General features: G+C 37.2%; 1 protein-coding gene and 1 long non-coding RNA gene across 5 annotated transcripts; one reads left to right on the plus strand and one right to left on the minus strand.

Moving 5' to 3' along the window:
- Positions 1–506: 506 nt before the first annotated feature.
- On the minus strand, positions 507–16,774 carry LOC125673744 (uncharacterized). 4 transcript variants are annotated; one of them, XR_008801403.1, is made up of 9 exons: positions 16,303–16,774; positions 13,739–14,790; positions 11,499–11,625; positions 9,238–9,420; positions 8,905–9,008; positions 8,627–8,736; positions 3,204–3,333; positions 2,359–2,855; positions 507–596 (listed from the first exon to the last, which is right to left on the minus strand). It is a non-coding gene; the product is annotated as an uncharacterized LOC125673744 (long non-coding RNA). The 4 variants fall into 4 exon arrangements; XR_008801406.1 differs by lacking the exon at positions 8,627–8,736 and having other exon boundaries at positions 9,246–9,420; positions 16,303–16,773; XR_008801404.1 differs by lacking the exon at positions 8,627–8,736 and having other exon boundaries at positions 16,303–16,772.
- Positions 513–3,173, plus strand: LOC125673682 (E3 ubiquitin-protein ligase Midline-1-like). Its single transcript, XM_056159352.1, has 2 exons — positions 513–1,093; positions 1,205–3,173. Exon 2 carries the CDS (start codon positions 1,235–1,237, stop codon positions 2,894–2,896), a length of 1,662 nt encoding a protein of 553 aa, XP_056015327.1. The 5' UTR covers positions 513–1,093; positions 1,205–1,234; the 3' UTR covers positions 2,897–3,173.
- Positions 16,775–16,846: the final 72 nt, after the last annotated feature.

The raw sequence follows: 16,846 nt of genomic DNA on the forward strand, positions 1-16,846 counted from the left end.
AGCTGTGATTAGATGGTGAATTGTTTAATGCGAATAAATATTTGGAATTTTTGTACGATTCCAATACCATTTTCAATGGAGGCCGTGATCGCCTCTTTGTTAATCTCATTAAATTTTTACACGTTTGACTTGTTTCATTTTATATATTGATAAATTTCTATTTGAAATATCTATAATATGAAAGTATCATCATTTTAACAAGCCACTATCTAGCGCTTTGAGAGTACATGCATCTTTCACTGGAAGGAAGTCCTTTTTTATAATCTTTGTTGTTAGTTCACTACAGTGACGGATCCAGAGGGAGGCCTGCGAGTTGGACAACTTCCCCTTCATCAAAAGACAGTATTAAATAATGCATTTTGAGGGTGGACCCCTCCTTCCTTTGAAAACCAAAATTAATGGTAGCTAGACCCCCCCCCCCCCCAACTTTCAAAACTTCCTGGATCCGCCCCTGCACAAATTCAACAAATTCTAAAATATTAAGGAAATAAAACTCGAACACATAATATAGGACAAGCTCGCACGCACGAGTTCAACAGTTTATTCATACACCTGTACATAGATATCTGGAGGTTCATTATTCCACTCAACTCATTCTACAACTGAAAAAAGTATGTCAAAACAAAAATATGTATTTACTACCAAAAATGGAGGTCTGCTGCATGACCCCCCCCCCCCCCTTTCCAATGAATATTGCTAATCGTTTTTTAACTATAGATATGATTATATTTGTACAAAAGGCAATCTAATTAAAATTAAATGTTAGATCCGCTCGCGTATGTATGCGAGTACGTGAGCGGATCTAACATCTAATTTTAAATTTGATTGTACAAAAGGCCGAATTCAATACAAAAAGGGATATAATAAAAGATCTATACATTGTTTGCAGATTCCAATTTTTAAATGAAAGGAAATCTTTACGTCTGACGTAAATGTTAGAAAAACTACCCAACATAAACTAGGTCAAACCAAACTTTAAAACTGTATATTTACTCAAGCGATAACACGTAGATAGTGTATACAGGCTGACACGCCGCACAGGAAGGACTAGACGGAAGGTCGAAATAACAGTGCGGGCATGTTGGATTTTCAGGTGAGACTAAATTATGACGGCTGTGTTTATATCATACCATAATTCTATTTCGTTAATTGTTGTAACTTGTCAAAATCTTTAAATGAAATTCCGTTTTTATTTAATTAACAGTAAACTTCCCGTGTGACCCCGCCATCAGAAATGCATCCCCGGCGCAGTGCTCAGGAAGTCCTACTGTGTGACCTCTGTAAAACTGCCCCCCTACAGAGTCACTGTGAACTTTGTAATATAAATCTCTGTGTTAACTGTGCAGGAAAGCATGTCTCAGACTCGTCTAAAAGACACAATGTCGTGCCCTTTTTACACAGAAAGTCTACTAACTACCACAAATGTCCAGACCACGCCGATAAACATTGTGAAATTTACTGTGAAAAATGTGGCGTTCCTGTCTGTTCTACCTGCGCCTTATTTGGAAAACACAAAGGTCACGATGTGTCAGATATTCTGGAAAAACTCAGCACTAAGAAAGAAAGTTTACAAAAAGATTTAGAAGAATTCGAGACCAGAATTTACCCGCGATATGAAGAAATGGCGTCCGATGTCCAAACTGAGAAAGCCGAGTTGGAAACGAAATACAGAAAAATGACAACAGCCGCCGATCAACAAGGAGAAATCTTACACCGGGAGATTACCGCCATTGTCAACAAGAGGAAATCCGACATTGCGGAGATGAAAAACAAACACCTGGCCGCTCTCAATAAAAATACAGATGAAATTACAAACCGGATTACAGAACTCAGACAGATCATTCAGGACCTGAAGAAAATACTGGACTCCAATGACGTCTCCTTAACCTCATCTTACAAATCTAGGAATTCCGAATTTAGAACATTACCGCCTAAAGTTCGAGTCACATTACCGAGTTTCTCTCCTCAGAAAATAAACAAAGATCAGCTCAATGAAATGTTCGGTTCTCTGTCGCCATTATCCATCAACACAGAACATGGTGACACAATGAAATCAGCAGAAGCTGTATCGTCTCCTCCAGTCAAACCATTACTTGATGAACCGCGCCTCACCGCCACCATAGACACTGGGTATAGACTACTATACAGTGTTAGCTGTCTGAGTGAAGATCAAGTCTGGACACGCGGGGATAACGAAACCATGAAGCTCCTCAACCTCCGGGGTAAACTACTGACATCAATAAAAACCAAGTCAGGGAACGCACCAGAGGACATAGCAGTGACACGGGACGGAGATCTTGTTTATACTGACAATATCACTAGAACTATAAACTTAGTTAAGAATAAACAGATACAGACCGTGATCACACTACAGGGGTGGAGACCTCTCTATGTCTGCTGTACCGCCTCTAACCATCTCCTGGTTACCATGGTCAGTGATGATCTCAAACAATCCAAAGTCGTGCGTTACTCCGGCTCCATAGAGAAACAAAGCATTCAGTTTGATGATCAGGGTCGTCCTCTCTACTCATCTGGTGGTTATAATGACATTAAATACCTCAGTGAGAACAGGAACCTGGATATCTGTGTGGCTGACTGTAGAGCTAGAGCAGTAGTGGTGGTCAATCAGTCAGGAAAACTCCGATTTAGATACACTGGTCATCCCTCTAATACCGAGCTATCATTTAATCCAGTCGGCATCACTACAGACAGCCAGAGTCACATCCTGACAGCAGACTGTGACAATGACCGTATCCACATCCTAGATCAGGACGGACAGTTCCTCCGCTACATTCACTGTGGTTTATTCGGTCCATACGGTTTATGTGTGGACATCAGAGACAACCTCTTTGTGGCTAATGGAGATAATAAAGTGAAGAAAATTCAATATCTATAAACACAGTGTTAATTACACATCTCAGCACGGTGTTAATTACAGCTCTTCACAGTGTTAATTACACAGCTCAATATACTGTAATTTACAGAACTGTGTTAATTCCTTCTACTTGTTAATTACAGCCCCGTGTTAATTACAGTCCTGTGTACATTACAGTCCTCTGTTTGTGATGTGTAACATGTACTTGTGTTTGTGAGTTTAACAGAACATTATTTTGTTTGTGAATTAATTTGTGTTTGATTTTACAATGTATATATTAGATAAACATGATACAGAGTTCAGTCTTACATTATTACTGAGTACTTACTTAGATTTGTAGTACTGTAATAAAGAGTGACCCCAAACGTCCAGTCTTCATCACAGATCTTCAGATTCAAGGTCACAGTCTTCTGTTTACCATCAATAACATCACACCACTTATCTAAATCTCCACCGTCCTACAAAATAAAGTGTAATCATATCAAACTGAATTGTCAAGGAGAGTCTGTGATATGTCAATGTAATGGGAAGGAAAAGAAGATATGACTGAACTGGGAATTGAATCCAAGGTCCTTCGTTCCCATGATATAATTGGACCCGAGACCCCTGTATTGCTAGTCAGGTGCTCTAATCACTGAGCTGTCCAAACCAATATCCATCGTTTGACTGGACCGGGAATCAAACCTGACACCCCTGTATTACATATGTAATAGTCAGGTGCTCTAAACACACAAAACTATCCAGGCCAATCCAATTGAAATTTATCTGTTGTTATTGACTTTTTACATTATCATCTTCTCCACAACCACTTGAAGCCCCATCTCATGACCCTACGGTCAGTGAAAATGTAGTCAGAGGCTTATCTAAACAGATGAGTGGACAATGTCTACCAAGGTCTTAATTGCTATATCCCATGGCACTCAAAGAAATACACAGAGACAGAACATGGTGGAAATCTACCTGTCCTTGCTTTAATATACACAGGACCTGTCTCAGGAACCTTTGCAGAGTTTCTGTGGTCATAGTGTTTGGATAATGGTTGTATTCCTAAGGGTAGCTAACAAACATTCTACACCCATCCCCCCCCCCCCCCCCCTCTCTCTCTGTCATTGACTCAATAAATAATTTCTGTTATAAATATAGAGGTATCATAAATTGATGACATAAATTATTTCAATAGCTTACAAGTTTTAGAAAATATTGTGCAAATTATTGTTTGATTTCTGATTGCGTAATTTATAATATATGTACAGGTATATAGAAGGGAAAATATTACAATTATATTGAAATTGCATTGTTCAGGGGCCTTTTTAAAAACAATTGAATTACAAGAAAATAGCAGTTGTGGACAGGTCATTGCTATCAAAACTCAGGTGTACTGGGCTTCCTCAAGATCTAAAGAATGTCTGTAGATATTGGCTGTTGTTGTTATCAAAACACCTTTCTGGGGTAGCCCCAGACCACAGTGTCTACAGATGTCACTCCACCTGAGATCTATTGTTAAATGTTTGATTGACAGGCAGCTTACAATTTGGGGGTGTCAACTTAAAATTGGGTCTTTAACAAATTCCAATCAAAACTGGTACCATTCATCATTAGGTAAAGGGAATTCATGTTTGTTCAAATGATTGATTGCATCTTGTTTAACATTTAAAAGGCCTATACTCGGCACTTATGGCCATTGAGCAGTGAGGGTTCTTTAGCGTACCACACCTACTGTGACACCGGACATTCGTTTTTAAGGTCATCTCCGAGGACCTGTGACATTCACACCTGATGTCAAGCGTTTGACGATGGAACTGTCACTACCTGTTTTAATGACTTAGGTCTGTTATGGCCAGGATTCGAACCCCGGCCTTCCGCATGCGGTGCGTGTGCTCTAATCTCTAGACCACCACTGCGGTACTGTTTGTTCAAATGAAGGGTCAAAGGGAAAATAATCAAGAAACAGCAAAAATAGGGCGGGTCATTTAAAATTCCTCTCAAGAACCACTGGGCCAGAAAAAATTAGATTGATGTAAAAGTTTCCTGATATAGTATAGATACAAGTTTGTTAAAACCATGGCCTCCCTGGGTTTGGGTAGGACCTCATCAGGGGGTCAAAGTTTTACATGGGGATATAAGGAAAAAATCTTCTTCACAAGAACAAGAAGGTCATAATTAATCATATCAATATGCAAGCATCCCCAGGTAGTGAAGATTCAAGTTTGTTCACAATGTGTTCCTCGGGGAAGGATGGGGGTGAACCACAATAATGGAGACAAGTTTTTAAGGGAATGTATAGGGAACTGTTTTTGAAATTCATCTAAAAAAAACCAGCAAGGTCATGGTTAGTCATGTTAATATGCAAACACGTTTAAATAGTGCAGATAATTCACTTAAACAAATAATTTTCAAGTGTAGCAGGTGTGCGGATTCAAGTGTTTTATAGCCCTGCGACTATAGCGGGGGAGGGGGAGGCATATTGTCCTGTTCTGTATATCTGCCCCCTACTTTAACATTGCTACTAACTTTTGAATTGTGAGTCATATGGCTCTCATATTTCATATATCGGCTTCTATGTAAAAAGACCTTCCTGACATTACCAGAGATTTCAACCTTGTGACCTAAACCTTAGCGTTTGATTTTTTTTAAAGAAACCCAAACTTAGATAGTATCTCCTGAACTATTTAAAGTACGGCCTTTAGATATAGTATATAGATTCCTTCTGACAGAACCTTTCATTTTACAACATTGTCTTGACCTTGAAGTTAGACTTAATATTATATTATTATATTTCCAAACTTCAGGTGAAACTTGAACCTTGCTGCTCATCACTTTTGAATTGTAAGTGATGGGTCATTCATTTTTCATGTGTGCATTTCTTGTGACAAAACCTTTTTAGCTATCGAAGTTTTTACTTGTGACATTGGCTTTGGAGTTTGACCAACTTTTAAAAAAAACCTCATGAAGGTCATAACTCCGGAAATATTTAAGCAGGGGTTTTCATATTTTGTATATCAGATTCTTTATCACAAGACCCTTTCATAAAATGATATTTGATACTATGACCTTGACCTTGAAGATTCACTCCAGCTGCAAAACCTTTATTGGAACTTCAACTTGCTGATAACTTTTGAATGGTGAATAAGAGATCTTTTATTTTACTAAATCCAAAGGACCTTGAACAATTCTATATGACCAATCACTTATGTTGAATTCTGGAGTTGGAGAGGATATTCTAAGATTTAGGAACTTGTGCCCGATTCTTTTGTTAAAACATCTGGAAAATAATATGTGTTAAAATCGAATTTAGTTGATTAGCAGAAGAACACCCATGACATTGTTAATGAAATGTCCACACTTAATGCAGAGAGTTCATTACACATGGTCGTTAACTACACTCTTTCCTTTCTTTTTCGCAATTTTTTTAACTTCTTGAGATTCTACTGCTCACAGTTCTTCAAAGAGATAATACAGCTCTCATTTTGCCCCAAAATCACAAAAACGACAACTTTCCTAGACCTTTCTAAAATTTTGTTGCATTATTGAAGGTATGAACTTTGCAATTTTGATAGATTTCTAAAGTTGAAAATTAATACTTTCTGATGGCCCTTGCAAAAATATATTGGGCCTCCAACAATAATGTTCAGACGCATGACCACTGACAAGGAACAGTGCTGCCCTCCAGTGAGAGAAAGCGAAAATAGGTAGATCCAGTATTTTGACATACTATGCAAGAATAACGAGATACAACTCATACGCGAACTAAAATTTATGTGTGGATCAGTATGACCGTAACCAAGAGCTATGGGAAACACATGTAGGTCTTTAAAAGTAAGTCTTATGGTTTCCGTTAGGGGGATATGATTTATAATTTCTTAATTATATGAAAAGTAAGTGTGGATCCCTTAAGGGGTATTTAAATAAGTTTATACATGACAAATTAGCTGTCATTCTAAATCACGTGAGATAAAATAAATGTCCAAGTAAGCATGACGAAACCTTTGAATTCCGGATGATCTTCAAAGCGTAGCTGAGCTAGAGCACACTGATGCGTTCAATGTTATATTTAATTGACAGTATCAATATGAATTGATCATTTTATTGATACATGATTTAAAAAAAATACTTGATTAGAATATGAAAATGAGCTGTAGTGTGGATCCTTTTGACTTTTATCTCCGATAATATACTGCTTTTGAAAACAAGAGGCCCACAGGTATTTTTGGTCACTTGAATTCTTGTGAAAAAGTATCGACACTACTCCCACAGGCTATGAAATTTAGAAAAAAATTCCTGTTCTGAACATCTAAGCTAAATTCTAATGTTCAACAAGAGTATTAAAAAAGATATGTTCTTCAAACTTCACTGCCCTCAAAAGTGCATACACTGATGAAAGGCTTTAAATAATAGGTATATTAACATTAAAACATCAAAAGATATGACTAATTTGGATCCATCCTAAAATCATAACCCTGGGTTTTAAAATTCACAATTTTTTGTACATCCTTTTCTGCTATTCCTAAGTATGCATTTAGATTTGATACAGTAACAGCCAACTTACACAAAAATACTATATACTAAGTTTGGCCCACCTTGGGCTCAGAACCCCTATTCTGGGGATCATGAAATTTACAATTTTGGTAAAGGACTACCTGCTCTATCCATTTAGTTTCAATTTAGTATCAATAGCACTAAATAGGATGTTATTCAAGTGTTTTTCACATAAACACTATATACTAAGTTTGGCCCCGCCCTGGTGTCAGAACCCCTACCTCAAGGATCATGAAATGTACAATATTGGTAGACTTTCCTGCTCTACATCACTATGCATTTAGTTTTTCTTACATGTGTGCGGTTCTTGAGAAGATTTTTTGAAAATTGGTCAATTTTGGGCAGATTTTGCCCCGCCCCAAAGGCACCAGGGGTGCAGGAATCCTGCAATTACTATTTACGGTCCCTGTGTTCCAAATATGTTTCATACCAAATTTGAAAAGAATTGGAATGATAGTTATCAAGAAGTTAAAAATGTCTGTTGTTCATCACCATTTAATAACTGACCATTTTGGCCCCACCCTCATACCAAAAATCCCTACCCCTGGGATCATCAAATTTACAATTTTGGTAAAGGACTATCTGTTCTTTCTAAATATCTATTTATACTTTCAATTTAGTATCAATAGCACTAAAGATGACATTATTTATGTGTTTAACACATTTAGTTTTTTTTTTACATATGTGCAGTTCTCGAAAAAGATTTTTGAAAATGGTCAATTCTGTGCAGTTTTTGGCCCGCCCCTAATGTACCAGGGGTGCTCGAGTCCTGAAATTTATAATTTATGTCCCCCTTGTCCTAAATATGCTTCATACTAAATTTATAAAGAATTGGACAGGCAGTTATCAAGAAGTTAAAAAATGTTCAATTGTTAACGTATGACGGACGACACACAACACACAACAACCAATTTCAATAGGTTACCTGAGTAAAAAACTAGCTGTGTCGTAGCTATACAAATGCCTTTACTCAAGGTTCATCATTTTACAAAAAGAAGATTTTTCCAATATATTACTATGCAATACTTCTGATCCTCTAATATGACTCCACCATTTTAATTCCCTATTGTGGTTCCATCTTACTCCGTGGTGCCATAATTTGAACAAACTCGAATCTACACTATGTCAGGAAGCATTTATATAAATTTCAACTTTTCTGGCTTTGCAGTTCTTGAGAAGATTTTTAAATGACTCCACCCTATTTTTTTTTATTACCTTCCCTTTGGATGGAGCATGGTCCTCCATTTTGTACAAACTTGAATCAATCCTCTTTACCCATGCATGCTTTGAGGCAAATTTGGCTGAGTAATATTAGCCCTGTGGAGCTTGAGAAGAAGTTAAAAATGTTAAAAGTTTATGAAGAGACGAAAAGACTGATGCTGGACAAACTGTGATTGGAATTAGCTCATGTGAGCTAAAAAGGGTTAATACTATATGCCCCAGCCATTGTCTGAATGAGGCATAAAACATTTTACATAATTTCAATAACAAACCTGACATTTTCTACAGCAATAGAGCTATCCAAGTCCTACAAAATGTTAGAGTCTCAGGAAAATTATCCTCATCAATCAGCCAGACATCTCAAGTAACTGCTACCCTGTAAAATTGATTTCAACATTAAGTACTAGGTAACCAAAATGATTTCTTCCCACCATTATATTATGCTATTAGAACAAGAATGTCTACAAAAAATCCATGTAATCATTCTGAATGTACCAAATTGAGAACAAACGTCAATTTAAAAACACTCATAACACAATATCTAATCTCTGTACACCAAAAAATGTACATTAAGTCGTATACGACATCAATGAAAAGTTTCTCACCCCCTCACCTCCCAGCGTAAAGTTGAGAAAATAGTTCTTCATCCCCTCTTGTTTCAATGTAAAGCTCAGAAAATAATTCTCATCCCTGTCACCTCACTACAGAAAGTTCAGAAAATAGTTCTCCAATCCATCACGTCTCAACGTCAAGTTCAGAAAATAGTTCTCCATCCCTCAACTCCCAACCTAAAGTTCAGAAAATAGTTCACGACCCCATCACTTCCCAACGTAAATTTCAGAAATCAATTCTCACTCCCTCACCACTCAAGGTAAAGTTCAGAAAACAGTTCTCCAACCCATCATGTCTCAACATAAAGTTCAGAAAATAGTTCTCCATCCCTCAACTCCCAACCTAAAGTTCAGAAAATAGTTCACGACCCCATCACTTCCCAACGTAAATTTCAGAAATCAATTCTCACTCCCTCACCACTCAAGGTAAAGTTCAGAAAACAGTTCTCCAACCCATCATGTCTCAACATAAAGTTCAGAAAATAGTTCTCCATCCCTCAACTCCCAACCTAAAGTTCAGAAAATAGTTCACGACCCCATCACTTCCCAACGTAAATTTCAGAAATCAATTCTCACTCCCTCACCACCCAAGGTAAAGTTCAGAAAACAGTTCTCTATTGATCACTGTTCGTTATCTTCACCTTTCTCCTATCCTAAGGATATAAAGATTTTCCCCATACATGTATGTTCACATGTAAAACTTTGATCCCTATTGTGGCCCCATCCTACCTTCAGGGTCCATGGATTTTATAAATTTGAATCTGCACTATGTCAGAAAGCATTCGTGTAAATGTAAATTTCTTTGGCCCAATGGTTATTGAGAAGAGGATTTTTAAAGATTTTCCCTTTATTTTTGTACATAAAACTTTGATCCCTTACTGTGACTCCACCCTTCTCCAGACGTCTCCACATGAGTGAAATTTTCTTGAGAGGGACGTTAAACAATATACAATCAATCAATGAATCCACCCTTCTCCTGTGGGCATAATTTAAAAAACTTGAATTTGCACTATGTCAGGAAGCTTTCTGGTAAATGCAAACTTTTTTGGCTCAGTGATTTTTCAGAAGACGATTTTTAAAAGATTTTCCCGATACATGTATATTCATCTGTAAAACTTTAATCCCCTATTATGGCCCTATCCTACACTCGGGCACTATAATTTTAACAAACTTGAATCTGCACTATGTCAGGAAGCTTTCATGAAAATTTGTATTTTCCTGGCACAGTGGTTCTTGAGAAGAAGATTTTCAAAGATTTTACCTATACATTTGAATGTAAAAGTTTGATCCCCTATTGTGGTCATAATGAATCCCCGGGGGTCATGGTTTTAACAAACTTAAATATGTACTATGTCAGGAAGCTTTCATGTAAATTTCAGCTCTTCTGGCCCAGTTGTTCCTGATAAGATCATTTTTAAACATCCCCACCCTATTTTTGTGATTATCTTCCCTTTGAAGGGGGCATGTCCCTTCATTTGAACAAACTTGAATCCCTTTTACCCAAAAATGTTTTGTGCCATGATTGGCTGAAATTGGCCAATTGTTTCTGCAGAAGAAGATTTTCAAAAGTCGTCTATGTATTTTCACTATAAAATTTCGCTATTAACCCCCCTTGGAAAGAGACATGGCCCTTCATTTGGAAAAACTTGAATCCCTTTGTGTCAGGTTTGGTTGAAAATGGCCTAGTGGTTCTGGAGAAGATTTTTTAAAGATATTTATGTAGTTTCACTATTTTGCTATTATCTCCCCTTGGAGAAGGGTGTGACCCTTCATTTGAACAAACTTGAATTTCCTTTACCCAAGGATGTTTTGTGCCAAGCTTGGTTGAAATTGGCCCACTGGTTCTGGAGAAGAAGATGAACATGTGAAAAGTTTATGATGACTCCTACGACAAAGATAATGGACAATGGACACATTTTGGTATTAGAGAAAAAATGGCCCCAATGTACATTATTTCAGCCCAATAAATTTCAGAATGTCCCCACCGTTTTACCATAAATGGGGTCATTGGCATGTTGTGTTTGTCCTTCCCAGGAACCGGTGACCGTAATCCTATCCCCTTGAAGGATATGAAGGTCCTTCATTTAAATGATTTCTAATCCTGTAACAATACTAAGTTTGGTTGAAATTGGGCTATGTTACTGTAGAGAAGTTGAAAATAAATTTACAGACAGATGTACAACAGACAATGGGTGATCAGAAAAGCCCACTTGAGCTTTTAGCTCAAACAAGATAAAAAAAGTTAGAAATTTTACCAGCTCCATACAAAAGTTTGTCTCCTGAATTGGATCAGATGCTAAGAAAATCTCTGTCTGCTTCTAAGAGATACCGGTAGGAACTGTTCCTACTGTACAGTGTCACAATCTCATGAGACCCAGGTAGCTGAAAAACCAAAGTAACAATGAGTGCTGGAATGAGTGGAAATCAGACAGGTACATACTAGTAAATGAAAGTTTGAGCAAATTAAAATCCTCATGAATTTTGTCAAAAGAAGCCAGCTAGTTATCCTCGCGGTGGCCGAAAGGTTAGAGCGTTCGCCCAGCATGCGGAAGGCCAGGGTTCGAATCCCGGCCGCAACAGACCTAAGTCATTAAAATAGGTAGTGACAGTTCCATCGCCAAACGCTCGGCATCAGGTGTGAATGTCACGGGTCCTTGGAGATGACCTTAAAAACAGATATCTCCTGTCACAGTAGGTGTGGCACGCTAAAGAACCCTCACTGCTCAATGGCCATAAGCGCCGAGCATATAGGCCTTATAAATTTAAAGCCCTTCACCGGTCTTGGTGACGTCTCCATATGAGTGAAAAATTCTCGAGCGAGACATTAAGCAAGATACAATCAATCAATCTAAACAAGAGACTCACTGGCCTTATCGGTCACCTGAGCATTGGTTAGATATGTAGCAATAAGGATACAAAGGCAATAATATTTTTTTTATATTGACCCTGTTTTGGGGCCTGACCCTGACAGAGGGGCAATGGATTTTACATTTTAAGTTCTGGTTTTTATTTTAAGGTCTTCATTTGAACGGCCTGGGCCTTTCCAATTGGGAAAAATAATGGCATTTGTTTGAACTTGGGAGAAATGTTTCACACAAAGAAGTAGGGAGAAAACCAATCCATACTGAATTAAGGTAGAACTGGAATCTTCCTGACTTTCAATTTGGTCAAAGCTTACCTCATTCAAATAAGCGGAGGCCAAAATATTATGTTTACATAACAATTTTTTAGGCAAAAATTGTAATCTATGGGCCAGTGAAGATTCATGAACAATTAGGCTATCTTGCTTTGATTTGTTTTCATTGCTTGGGAATTTCAAAGTACAAAATGGGAAAATATTGGTTTTATATAGTGTTTTTTCCAGCTACTTAAAGCACTCTACAATACATTATTACCCTGGCAGACCTTATATCAATCTAGAACTTTCTCAGCTTCCTGGGAAGCATACAGTGCAAGCTGCCATTACAGGCACTAGAGCACTAACATTCTAACATTATCTTTCACTGTCTATAGCCAGGTACCCCTTTTACACTTGGGTGGAGTGAGGAAATTCATGTAAAGTGCCTTTCCCAGGGACACAACGTTGGCTCTGCCGCGGCCAGGACTCGAACCCAAGACCTTTCGGTCGAGAGTCTGACAGCCTAACCATTAGGCCACTGATAGTGGACAATGCATCCCATCTTAAGACATACATACATACATTGCTGTACAATAATACGTCCCACCTACAAACAGACTTACAGACATTGATATACCATAATACGTCCCACCTACAGACATTGTTTCATAATACACCCCATCTACAGACGTATATACAGGCATTTCTGTACCATAACACTGCCCATCTACAGACAGACATACAGACATCATTGTACCATAATACATCCCATCTACAGACAGACATACAGACATTACTGTACTATGATACGTCTCATCTAGAGACAGACATATAGATATTGCTGGACTATGATATGTCTCATCTACAGACAGACATACAGACATTGTTTCATAATACATCCCATCTACAGACGTATATACAGACATTGCTGTACCATAATACATCCTATCTACAGACAGACAGACAGACAGACATTGCTGTACCATAATACGTCCCATCTACAGACAGACATTGCTGTACCATAATATGACGAGTATATAACATGTACAATTGGTAATGCATGACAGACGTAACACAATGATGGATGCAGACCAACAGCAATAATCACTCAGGTAAAATGCATTCCTGGAGAGCCAGGTACATGTAATCTACTGTTAATTCTATAGCTAACTGTATGTAAACTGGTACAATACAGGCAGCTATAACTCATGTCTTTGACTACGAACCAAATTGACAACATTCAAACAACATTTAATATGTAAAATAACATCATTAGCAAGTGCTGTATTATAATTTACATAGTCTAAGGGAGGTAACTGTAATATCTGCCATCATGCTCTTTACATGAACTAAACTTTTTACAATAAAAATGAATACTTCTCTGAATCTTCTCAGGGCAAATAAGGACACCCACTGATTGCTACACCCCAGCAATTTTCAATAAAGTGTTCAGTCTCCAACAGCAGGCAGTGATGGGATAGTCAGTTAAGAAAATTTCTTCTGCCCTGGATCCATAAAAGTCCCTAAAAATTTTAATGATAATTTATTACCAAAATTGAGAATGTAAATGAGGCTGAGCTGATTGAGTCACATATGTTGCCAGCTGGTGAATGTCAAGACACTTGGGAGAAATGAGTCCCTACATGAAATCCCTGTTTAGAGTGAGTGGTACCTACTATAACCCCCTGTACACATTATCTACTCGAGGGTGGCCGGGCGAGTCGTTCTTGCAGCCAGCAACACAAACTGTGTACTCCTTCCTTAAAAGTGTCACCTCAAAGCATGAAATAATTAAAACGGTGACAAAAAATGAACTTTGCTGAATACATGGTCACTTACTAGATGACAATGAGAAAACGAAGATGATGTCGACTATTGTGCTAAGCTTTATGTGACAAACAAAACCAGCTAGCTCAGACTCATTTTTAAATATAATCTATAAATCAAGTAACAACAAGACTTGATTTATTTCTTCAAGAGATTATAAATACAGTGTATATATTTTTTTCTTTTCTTAATTATTTGCTAGCAGTTAACATGGTTATTAGGTACAATATATATACTATGTGTTACTAAGTTTAACAATGAATGTTTGAAATCTAAGAACTTGTTTTCAATCAAAATGTTTTATTATATTCATGAATAATGATATTTTAGCCAGCCATTTTCATATCCATTGGGCCCAAGGGGCGTTAAAAGTTTTCAAATGATTATTCAAAAAAATAAGTTGATAGCCGGCTAAGTGACCAGGAAGTAAAACTAATTTAAAATATAAATGTAGCTCTGTATCTTGTAATGCTTCTCGAGACACTTCTCTGACGGGACGAACAGTCCTGGTCACTCTTCTGATAATGGACTAGGCAGATCCATTCCATGTCTGTGTGCAGGGTAGTGTTACGATCCCCACCATTAGCTTAATGGACAACATTCTAGATAAAATAAACAATAGAAATTAAATAAAAAACATAAACAAATATCTCAGTACAAAAACAAAACAAGCGAGACACAAAGTAGACAGGATTACGAGCCCGAGACAAAAAAGAAGACATACTGAGCTGCGTTCAGATCCAAATCATTAGTTTTTCATTTATTCTTTGATATTAATATTCTTTTAATTATTACACTAAATGATGCATTTTTGATGCTGTGCCCCACAACAAAACCCCACAGGTGGATATAGTGCATCTTCCCGTATCTGGGCTCAGGAGTTGCTATGTTAACTATGAATCTACAAAACATGGAGATGCTAGTACACATAATTAAAAAAAAAATAGAATTCATCATGATTTGGTCCTTTAAAAGATTTTCATTAAAAATGTCTACTTTATTCATACGTAATCATTACAACTCTTTTGTGACTCCATCCTAATCCCAGAGGTCATCTTAACATGAAATAACTGTAATCTACAGTGAATGAGGATGCCAATCTGAGTTGCAGCATTATCTCTTTTAAAACAAAAATCTCAGTTCTGTGTATTCCTCCTTAGTGACCTCATCTTCAACACAAGTCGTGTTGTGTACAAATTAAAGTACATGATGATGCTTGCATATATACTTATTTGTAAAATGATTTTAAATTTGTGGTTCCTAAAAAGAAAATTTATTTTGGAAGAAAAAACTTTTTTCCTCTTGTGACCTCAGTAGTCATTGTGTGAACAAACTTGAATGTATATTAATTCAACTTATTTTTATATATTCCAATAACCATTATGGTTCTTAAGATATACGACAGAGACTTGATGGGCCTTACTGCTCACACAAGTTTTTGTATGTCTGTAGCCGTTGTCCGAGATCATTGTGTCTACAAACTAGAATCTACGTACACTACATGAGGGTGTGGGCATTACAACATAAAGAATTGTATATATATCATTGTGGATTTTAAATGCATTTTGAAAGAATTATTTTCAAATACATTTCTATATAAAACTTTAGACTCCTAGGCTGTCCCATACTAATGGTCGGGTGGTGGTCACATTGGTGTGCATAAATTAAATTTTTCTAAAGTCCTTATTCCCAACACAGAGGTCACAATATTAAACAACTTAAACCTTTACATCAAATGTCATATTGTATCTTGTGGTTCTTCGAACATCTTTTAATACCCCATTTTTGTCCCAAGAGGCAGCTGTGACCCAAACCAGTGGCGGATCTACAGGGAGTAACCCCCCCCCCCCCCCCGCCCCTACATTCGGTTGAATAATTTTTTAAAAAGAAAGAGATTTTTGTCCTTTTATGGTCTTGGATAGAAAAAGTACACATTTAGGTTGCACCCCTTTTAAAATTGCCTAGATCCGCCACTGGTGTAAGCAAACATAAAGTTACGTGTTAGGCCTAGGTTGACAATCTAGATATTTCTTTTATGCAACTCACATGTATGGACGATATATTCAGTGTATTACCTAATAGCACTGTACCCGACAGTCATTTTTACTAAGTACCTGCAAAGATCACTAAAATAAGCTTTTCTTCAGAATTCGCCATTCATTTCCGTTTTCACAGCAAGTGTCTTCTGCTTCTTAAAGAACGACAACTCTTGTAGATTTTTAGTGGTATAAATGAACATAGAATGAGTTGTATTTCTTGGTACCAAATCAGTGGCGGATTCAGAAAATTCTTTCAAAAAGGGATCTAGTGAATTGAAGACCGCAAAAGAGCAAATGCTTATAATTTTTGGTTGTTAACGTTCAAATAAACTCACCCACTAGATCAGCTACTGTAAATTATGTAGTGCTCAGCTAAAATTATCATTTCAAAATAGCAGCACATAATCTTCCCACTCCACATACTTATTGAATTGTCAAAATATTGTAGATCCCGCCACATTTTTTATTTACGCTTTGGCGTTGATTTAAAAAAACTTTTCTCGCAATATTCAGATACGAAATAAGCAACAGGAAGACAAGCAGTCATTTCAACCCCCCCCCCCCCCCCCCCCCCCCCGATCTGTAAATGACAAATGATATATCATATGACACATCTATA

The sequence above is a fragment of the Ostrea edulis genome, chromosome 3 (genome assembly GCF_947568905.1).
Source record: "Ostrea edulis chromosome 3, xbOstEdul1.1, whole genome shotgun sequence".
Classification (NCBI taxonomy): domain Eukaryota; kingdom Metazoa; phylum Mollusca; class Bivalvia; order Ostreida; family Ostreidae; genus Ostrea; species Ostrea edulis.

What these genes read in the sequence shown, in the direction of transcription:
- LOC125673682 (XM_056159352.1), top strand. Translation starts at nt 1,235, where the DNA reads ATGCATCCCCGGCGCAGTGCTCAGGAAGTCCTACTGTGTGACCTCTGT.